General features: G+C 37.4%; 1 protein-coding gene across 1 annotated transcript; it reads right to left on the minus strand.

Annotated features, from left to right (window-relative positions):
• Window positions 1-488: 488 nt before the first annotated feature.
• LRRC14B (leucine rich repeat containing 14B) lies at window positions 489-7,598 on the minus strand. Its single transcript, XM_005481802.4, has 2 exons — window positions 6,548-7,598; window positions 489-5,072 (listed from the first exon to the last, which is right to left on the minus strand). The coding sequence occupies exons 1-2, from the start codon at window positions 7,450-7,452 to the stop codon at window positions 4,427-4,429; spliced, it is 1,551 nt and encodes a 516-aa protein (XP_005481859.1). The 5' UTR covers window positions 7,453-7,598; the 3' UTR covers window positions 489-4,426.
• Between the last annotated feature and the right edge of the window lie 2,461 nt (window positions 7,599-10,059).

Below are 10,059 nucleotides of genomic sequence, written 5' to 3' on the forward strand. Positions count from 1 at the left end.
AGATGCTGCAGCCAAAAGCACTTTGAAATACACAAAGTATCCCAAGTGGAAGCAGGACCTTATGTTGGTTTATGAAAGAGAATGAGAACTTCAAAGAATGAGTGTGGATTGATACCAACCACACACAAAAGAAGAAATGTGTGGTGCCATGAGGCATTTTCCAAAGTAGGTCATGCATCAATGACAAGCACATATTTTGCCTTCCAAAATGTGCTCTGCCACTGTGTATCTTGGGCAATGATGCATGAAAACCACTCTAATGCTTGCCCTGCACTTGTATTGGACACAGGGAGAGCTGGGAAGCAGCAGCAGTGAACTGTGCAGCAAGCTGGGAGTTCTTCCAAGCACAGGCTCTTTTGCACAAGGAAGATCCTCTGGAGAAATGGAGCCAAGGGAATGGCAGAGCTCACTTCCATTCCAAGTTTGCAATGGGCAAGAGAGCCAAAATATCAAACCAATCAAAAATGCAGAAAACAAACAAACAAACAGAAAGAAATACAACTTTTATTAAGCATTAATGAAGCTTATAGTCCTGCTTCATTAGGAGCATGTTAGCTGGTGCTCAAAATAAAAAGTAAACTAATAAGAAGCATAGCAAAGGTTGTCTTTCAGTTTGTAAAACCTTCTACAGCAAACAAATAAAACTCTAACAAGTAAAACCAATGTTGTATGGTGGCTCTGAGACGAAGAGAAACCTTCAGCCCCGTGAAGAAAAGCATGGCAAAGGAAAAAGCAACAGCTCAGTGCATGATTTCCCACAGTTCACAGCAGAGACGATAGGAACAAAAAAAAATCACTTCTGACTGAAAGACTGAGAAGGAAAAAAAATTACCTCCATCTTCATTAAGAATTACCAGAACAGATATGTGTTTTAGATGTTTGAATATTCTCAGTTCTGGAATTTAAAATACTTTAAAGTTGAGAACAAGGTGGAGAGTTGATCATCTTCCACAGAGAGAAATAATTTTTCTTTTTTTCTGGACAGACAAGTTGTGTTTCCCTTAAAATCTTGTGATCCTATGCTGCATTAAGTTTGTACATTCTACTTGAGATTAAAACTATCTTTAGGATTATTTTGTAAAAAATTTCTTGGGTAAAATTAAGAAATATCAATGCAGCTGTACCTTAGACAGCAAAATATCTTTAACCTTAGTATCTGAAAGAATGATAGAGAAGGTTATGCTGGATGACTTTAAAAAATAATGCGATCATCAATCACAGTCATTGTGTTTTCTTCAAAAGTAAAGCTTCTTTGTCTAGGTATAAGACTATTTAAAAAATCTCTACAAAACAATGATTACAGTTGGTGCTTTTAGGATTAACCAGAGGCAGCTTTGAATCTCTGGCCAGACATTCATTGAAACAAGTGTTAAATTTACATCATAAATTATTATCCTAGACACAATAATTTTCACACAGGGTACTTTTACTTGAAGGCAGTATGTGGAGAGCATTAGGTACTATGTTCCTTCCCTTGTTTCTTTGCAAGGTAGTTCATACAGTCCTGGTCTGCTGTTGACTGATGCATATTTTAAGGAGAGAAAGAGGAGCTTTGTAAGCAAAGGTCATATGTGTTCAGAAGAATTGACCTGTAGTCCATAACTTTTGAGTTTAAAAATATTAATTTAAAAGGTGTAGGATTCTATTGGGAAACTTGCTTCAGTTTCATGTATGACAACTTTCCCTGCAACAGTAGTGTTTATTTGCCTTTTTTCTATTGATAGGCTTTTATGTTGTTGAGATAGCTGTCTCCAAGTACAGAGCTGCTGTGCTGCTTCTTCCACAGTAAAAATCTGTCATCTTTCTTCCTGTTGCTTCTTTCAACTACTCTATGTGTGGTCAAAACATAATATGACTTAAATTATGAAGAGATCAGATGTAGCAAAGGTCATTTATAAAGATTTTTTGCCTGTTCTTCAGTTTCATGAAGTTTGTCAAAGGAGAATACTTATTTCCTATGTACTAGGTATTTCACTGAATTCAGTACAGTTACTGAATAGGAGAGTTCAGCAATTTCAGCAGCAGAAAGCTCTTCTGGCAATCCTTACCCTGCAAAAGAGAAAGATTTGCAAGCGATTGCTGCTGAACAAAACATGTCCCAGCAAATGAAATTAAAATATGCTAATGAATAAAAAAGTACAATATAGTAAATAAAACGTGGTACTGAATAAAGCATGGTGAATAAAATAAAAAAATAGCAGTCTCTTTTCATTGGAACTAAAAATTCAGCCTTCAGCTGTGATATTCATCATTGCATTTTGTGTTTAGAACATTCATTTGAATATGATGGGAGTGGTTTTGATTTTCAGGGTTTTTTTACATCTGCATCTCTTCTGTGTCTTTCACAAATAAACCTGAAGTGACTCTGAGTATTCTTCTTCAGACACCTAAAGGAACATAATGAGAAGATGTGGTAGGAGGGAATTGAATTCATCTCCATTCACAACACATCAGACATCTTCTTTCCATTGACAGCTGTATGGTTTCAGTGTAGTGGTAACTCCTGCCCTGTCTCTGTCTGGGAGCTTAGAAGACTGTCTCCTCTCAAGGTGGTGTGTAGTTAAGATTTCAGACAGCTTTCTGGATATTCAGTATAAATTAATTTGGATCCACTCCAGTCTGAACCCAGTGAAGCTGACAATAGTCCCATAAGGAAGAAAAGGGAGCACCAAAGAGGACTCAATCAGTATCTGTCTGTACTTGCAAAGTGTAAGGTAACTTTATATAGCTAGGTCATAGTAGCATTAATCCTTCCTCTCTAATAGCTGTGTTCCAAGTCCCACACACATGGAAGAAGAAAGAGCAGGTCCAAACCAAAATCACACTACTGGGGCAGAAGACATGCAGGAACCCTTGTTGCAGTAAGTCAGGCAAACATCAAAATGTTAAAACTTGACCTGTATTTAAAACCAATGATAGCAACCATAATTAAGAAAGAAACTAAAGAGAAGAAGGTGCCATATCTCAGAGCTAAAGCTCTAAAATAGTCATAGTGATGATTGTCACTTTGCACCAAAACAAAAGCTACATGCTTCTGCTGGCCCAGGAGCCAGCATATAGACATGAAGATTTCTTCCATATAAAAAATGGAAGAAAGGCAGGAGTTTGTGGATTCAGAAAAAGGAGGAAATAAAGTAAAGGGGTGAAGCACGGCAAGAAGAAACCAGAAGGAGAGCTACACAGACAGCAGACTTTATAAGGCATGTAATTATTCTGAAATAAGAGCTGTCTATTTTGAGAGAACCAAAAAAGGCAAGGACTGACTGTTGTACCACAGCATGTTCCAAAACGGCCACCCTTCACCTCCAGGTGCAACCTGTAGATTGGAGGGAGGAAGAATCACTACACTTTTACAGCTATAGTACAGTGTCCTTTCCCAACAAAAACACCGCTACTTATCCCAAAGAAGTAGATTTTTGGCATAGCAAAATTCAAGTAACTTAAATCTGACTGAGAAGTCATGGGTCGAGTCTGAGATGGAAAGAATGGTGGGGTTGGAGGGAAGAAAAGGTACAGTAGAGGTAAGGATAAAGGAGCATGGGGAATTCTGTCAAAGTACAAGTAAGGTCATATGGGACCCAATTCTGTCATTTACTATTCACAACTCCTTAGTTTAGCAATTTAGATTACCTTTTTATTTCTCAAGTGCTCTGTAAACATAAACAGGTCATGACCATTCACTTTCAATTTACCATCATATGTTCCATCAATAAAACACATTAGAATGTGAGCTGACATCAAAAAAATCATTTGAATGCATGCTGTGGAACCTCTAAGTTCTGCTTAGTACTCGGTCCATTAATTTTTGGTTTGTTTGGGGGATTTTTAAAATAAATTAGGTTAAGAGTTGCTTGCATATTCCTACTGTAGATAAAAAGAAAGCTAGACAAATCAGAACTGCCTAAATGAAGAAAGTGTTTTCCTTACCCTCAGATGATGAGGCTCAGTATTATTTCAAATAAACTGTCCTGGTTATCTTAATGATTATCCTCAATACTACAGTGACACCTTCAGCTCCTGCTACAAACATTCACTTTCAGTCCTGATTGAACAAGTTTTCATAAACCAATAAAGTATATTTATTATATATATTTTTTATATTATTATATTTATTTTTTTAATTACCTAGAAGCTAACCAAGTCTCTTAATTTTACAGGTGAGAAGCTGAGTAGCACTTGTTTACCACTCAGGCCCCAATTAAAGTACTCTCTATGTGTGGGAAGTAGTGCTTGTGTAAGGTGTATGCAACAGATATAGCATAAGTTACAGTACCTCAGGTGATTAGAGGCTATTCAAATAATAGTAAATTCAGCTGAAAAATTAAAAGAAATTCACAGCTGATGATTGGAGGTGAAGATGTAGAAAAGAGTAATTTAAGTTCTGATTTGGCAGATCATCTCATCACTACTTCACAATTTTACAAATTTAATTAATTTTGTTAAATGAAGAAGTGAACTTCTCTAAAGTCTCTTTGAAGGACTTGATCAAGTAAGCTCCCAGTTCATTGTTTGTCTCCTGAACAGCTGCATCATAACTCCCAAAGAGTGGCGTTGAAGCCTTCACATCATCTCTATTTGCTTGGAGTAAAATGAGATTAAGCTCCTCTGCTACCCTTTCATATTTTTGGTGATCAAATCTGCAAACACTGGCATCATCAATGGGGTAGGTGATGCCAATAGGGTAGCAATCCTTTGGAACGGGGAACTCCACATTTTTCAGCATTGGCAATTCACAGAGAAATGTGAAAAGGTGTTTAAGTGCTTGGGATGACAGTGGGTTTCCAATAAACTTAAGCTCCTGTAGTTTCTGACAAGGGCTTAAACCTAAAATCAACATGTTGACATGAGTGTCTTGGATATTACAGTCCTCCAGAGTAAGACTCCTGAGCACTGAAGAGCAATGGCTGAGGAGCTTAAAGAATGTTGATGGGTAAAGCTCAGGTATATCGTGACCACTCAGGTCCAGGGCTTCCAAGTGATTGGCATGGAAGCTATTGGCTAAAAAGGCCATATCAGCATGGTTCAAGGAGCAGTTAGAAACATCCAGCATCTTCAGTGGAGTTTTTAGTGGGCTGCAAAATTAAAGAGAAAAATGTTTTATAGTACAAAATAAAAGCTACATTTACAAAATTTCATGCATCTAGCCACATTATGAATGCAGCCATCTACCAAATAATTTTTTCAAATCTCTCTTGAAAACAGAAGCATGTGACAACAATAGCAAGTATATTTTCTTCCTGAAATTAGTTCCATTAATTACCTCTTTCTATGCATGAATCCACTGCACTATTTTAATGGGGATTAATTTACTAACATTCTATGTATCTATTTTTTAACCAGTTATATATTGTAAAGTGTCTGTCACTTGCTGACTTTAACAGCAGATCACTACTACCATAAGAGCATTGGTAGCTGCTTGTAGAAAGCTGCAATAATTCCAGAGATTTAGATAATTTCCATTAAGGAAGGATTAATTCCAATACGAAATAAACATTCTCACAGGATATCTGCTTTCGTTTCTAGCTGATTTTTTTCTGCTACATTTTTTTAATGCCCAAGAGGTTTAGACATTGTAGTGTTCTGGAGTTGCAAAGAGACATTTTGATGAAGAAGGACGGAAGAAGTGTAACTGAGATTTTATTCAGATATTTATGTTAAATATAAAATAGTTCTGACAAATGAAAAGCAAGAGATCACTTTCATACTTACTACATACTTCTCCCACAGGGTTCAGCTGGATCAAGCTTAAAAACTTGCAATTCATTTCAATTGTACCAGTCAATATATGAAGTATGCTACTCACAAATTTTAAATAAAATGGTTTCTTGTATGGGAAGAATTTTAGACCAAGATCATTTGTCTGTATGAAACTTTTATCTGCCTTTTTTTAGATGCTCTGAAAAGCTTACAATTAACTTATTACCTGTTCCAATATAAGTATCACTCACTGGTAGTTGGCTAGCTTTTTGCAAATTGCCAGTTTTCCACTGGAATTCATAATGAATATTCACATATCAGCTTAATTTGCAATACAAAAAACTCTTGTCTTGACATCAAGAGACAGAACGAATAATTCAAATCAAAGCCTCAAATGAAAATCAGCTATTCCCCTGCCCTCCTTAAAATACAGTATCTGTGGAAAAGCATATTACTGACTGTTCTTTAGAGGACAAACATTCACCAGATACTCTAGAAAATACTTGGAATACAGCTCAGGGCTTGCACCAAAGGCCGATGCAAGCTGATTAATACATAAGTTCAAATAAAAAATGTCTGGGTATACCCGTCTCTTCTGTGGTAGCTAAAAATATATTCTCACCAGATGGACTCTGGAAGATTAATCAAAATAGTCAGTTTTTCAAAGTGTATTAGGTATACTTTGGCTGCTGATTCTCCCCAATACATAATCTTTCCTAGCTTCCTGCTGCCCCCTCCCACATACATCCCAACATATACTCACTTCCCTTACTCTTAGAGATTCCTAGCTTGATGGTGGCACCAAGTGCTCTTTTTTACAGTGTGACTGAAAGCAGGATGACCACATTACCTGAGAAGTTTCTGTATTCTTCCAGTGAGTATAGAAAATGACATACTCAGCTCAGTAAGCTGTGTCATTTCACCCATCTTCTCGCCAATTTTAGTAAGCATCTGTTCGTCCATAGCTGTGAACCTCCGCACATTAAATGTTCGTGCTGGCAAGGTCAAGGACATCAACAGAGGGAAGTGGATACAGTTGAAGAGCATTTCCAAGTGTTCCATTTCCAAGTGAACATTATGAACTATTTCCAGTTTGAGCAACAAGGAGGGATCAGTGAGCTTTATGATATAGAAGAATTTCTGCAGGGTCAGGTTGTCAGATCTGAATGCCACACAGCAGATTTTCAGTGGACAGCTGCATTTCTTCAACAGGGCCTGCACAACCAGCTCATAGTTCCGCTCTGTAACAAACAAGTCAATTAGTACATTGATACTGACTTCAAAGGTACCTGGACTGCACTGTGCTTGTTGCAGGTAAACCAGGAGGTCTGAACAAAGCTTAGAGAGCAGCTGTGTCCTGGCCCACCTGCCCATTGTCTTCTTGCACTTACAAAATTGAACTTCAACATCTTTTATACCCGTCAGGTCGACCACTTTCAACTTTTTCATGTAGGGAGAAGACTGATTCAGCACATAGTCTCTCAGCCCTGTCAGACAGCTTTCCAAGCACACTGAGCATGTTCTATGGCTTAGGTCTTCCTCATAGTCCAGAGTAGCTCCCAAAAGTTTTCCCATGTTAAAATCAAAAAGTGGCCAGTTCTCTACCAAGTCGTGAATCACTTCCCCTTGCTCCAGTAAATAGCTAGCTTTGAAAAGAAGCGGAAAAAGATCATGAGTAACAGCCCCGAGACTCTTCCTGGCAAACTCTGCATTTGACACGAATGCTTCGGCGCTAATGAATCGGAGAGACTTCATTGTTGTCCTGGACTCCTTACTGTCATGGAGAGTGACTTCTATATTTAACTAAAGATCCTAGTTGCTCACAACCTCCTATTTTTATCTGCAACTGCTGCTTGCTGCTAGCAGGAGCCTGGGAAGCCAGAGTGAAGAGTCACATGCTGCTTTCTATTTTAGAGCTACACTGTGAGTTTGCAGTAGTCATCTGTGAGATCTTTAGTCAGAGAGCTTTTATGCCCTCATATTTCTATCTAAGATAATTCAAGTAAATATAGACTGCTACCCAGCAGGAACAGTAAGATCAATGCAGCACACATACCTGAGAATATTGTTGTATTTTTTTATGTCATACAAAAAAGCACTCAGAGTTCCACTTAAACAAATGACATGATCTCTATTCAACTTTTTTTCCATGAAAGATGCTATGCTGGGGATTCACATGCTGATTTCAATGGGGATGATTTCCCAGAGTTAGCATTGAGCTTCTCCTAAAAACTACAGCCATAAGGAAAAACTGAGGCCCTACAGTCATTGACCTACAACAGTGCCCCTCCATTTTGTCCTTGCTGTCAGCAAGGAATAGCTGGTGCTGTTGCTGCAGTGGAAAAGACAAAAGACTCTGATTTATTAAAAATATGCATATTGATCTAGTACCGATATCCAACTGTGACGGACAAAGAGGCTCTAACAGTTTAAAGTTAGAAAGTGTATGTTTATTGCGATTCTGGACAGCGGTCTGGGATAGCTCCCAAATACACACCGCAATTTACAGGTGATTACAGAGTCCTTTTATCTATACAAGTATTGAATACCCAAAATACAAATGTATATTCATACCTTCGGTACATCCCATTTCCTGCTTCGTATGGTAATTAGTTCAAAAGCTATTAAGCATCTGTAGTTTGTTCCTTGAAATGGGTCAGTGGTCCCTTTCATGGGGAGGGGTCCCAAAATGAGGAAGTAAATGAAGTCTTCCTCGTTCTGACCTTTCTACCTTTTCAATGCAAATATGACAAATGAACCCTTGGTAGAACTCCCATTCCTGTTTTTAATTGGTTTCAGAACAGAGGAGGCCTACAATTGTCTTATGTTCCTAAAAGCTATTTATCAGTTTCTATATTCTTCATTATAAACCCAGCTAACCAAACATTATGTTGAAAGCAATCAATTATTAGTTAACTACTAACTCTTAACCTCGTCAAGGCCTACCCATTTATTTTTATTAACTCCAATAAAGCTTATTTCTAACTAAAACTTCAGCTCCTCTAAAATCCTGACATTCTTTGAAGTTTATGTCTCAGCTCTGCAAGAGCTCAGAGTCTTGGTGACCAGGATACTTGTTTGTGGTAGGAGACTGAACGTTGATTGCAAGACAAGCTGAACAAAACACAGCACTGTTAAAACTCTCTCATAACTTCTCAGGCAAGCTCTTGCTTTGAGCAACAGACAGTCTTTTCCTTCCTGTTATTTAAGAAATTGTGATACTGAATGGGAACACATTCAAAATCTATCCAGGCTAGGAGAAAAACAACTGTCACCTACCTATCACAAGAGCAGATGATGTTTCTTTCAATTCTTTCCTCCCAGGGGACGCAATGATGGACACCTCTCTTACCTCTCATGTGCTTTGCTAGGCAGCTAGTGGGATGGAGATTTCCTTCAAGCTGTGCTGATCCTGCTTTTCCAGGTAATTCCACATCTGTTTTGTGAAAAATTCACACCATGGTTCAAAGCTTCAGTCTCTTTTTTCTTTTCAAGTAAAGTCCTGATGGAATATTTGAATATTTTATTGAAAGCAAAAGAAAAATCCCAAATATGCTTTATATTACAGGAAGGAACATCTTTATTAGATTGTGTCATTCTGAGGAAGCTTTTTATTTTTGCAGACTTTTGGTTTGTGTTAATTTTGCCTTCCATTAGATGAGTTGTAAAAAACATGCAAGGTGAAATACATAGAACTTGACAAGGTATTAGGTATTTTCCTTTGTTTTTCAACTCCATGTGTATCAGATGACAATGATGTAGGTATTACATTACTTTGTGCAACCTAATAAATGCCAAAAATATTAATAACATATATTAATAATATAATATATATTACACAATATATATTCTATTAATAATATAATATTAATAAATGCTCTATTGCTACATATAACTGATCCCTGTATGACAAGAAAATTGATTGAAACTTTTGTCAGTTTAGTTTTATTGCCTATCAAAATGGAATAAGCTAGTCATTAAGTTTTTATCTATTTACCCAGTACATCTGGACCTCTTTATTTCCCAACCTAGTACATTTGGACCTCTTTATCTGTTTACCTAGTACATTTGGACCTCTTTATCTGCTTACCTGGTATATTTGAACTAGTGGTCCAAAAGTTTCAAGATAAAGTATTCTACTATTGTCCCAGATTTTATTAAAATACAGCAATAGGAATGCTGCCTGGTTGTGTAGGGATGGGGTCAGAAAGGCCAAGGCTTGGCTGGAGCTGAATCTGGCAAGGGAAAGAACAGTAAGAAAAGTTTCTATACGTATTTCAGCCAAAAAAGGGAGGTCAAAGAAAGAAACACAGCTGGGAAACTGATAATAACAAACTAGGAGAAGGCTGAAGTCCAATTGTG

This window comes from Zonotrichia albicollis, chromosome 1 (genome assembly GCF_047830755.1).
Source record: "Zonotrichia albicollis isolate bZonAlb1 chromosome 1, bZonAlb1.hap1, whole genome shotgun sequence".
Lineage (NCBI taxonomy): Eukaryota > Metazoa > Chordata > Aves > Passeriformes > Passerellidae > Zonotrichia > Zonotrichia albicollis.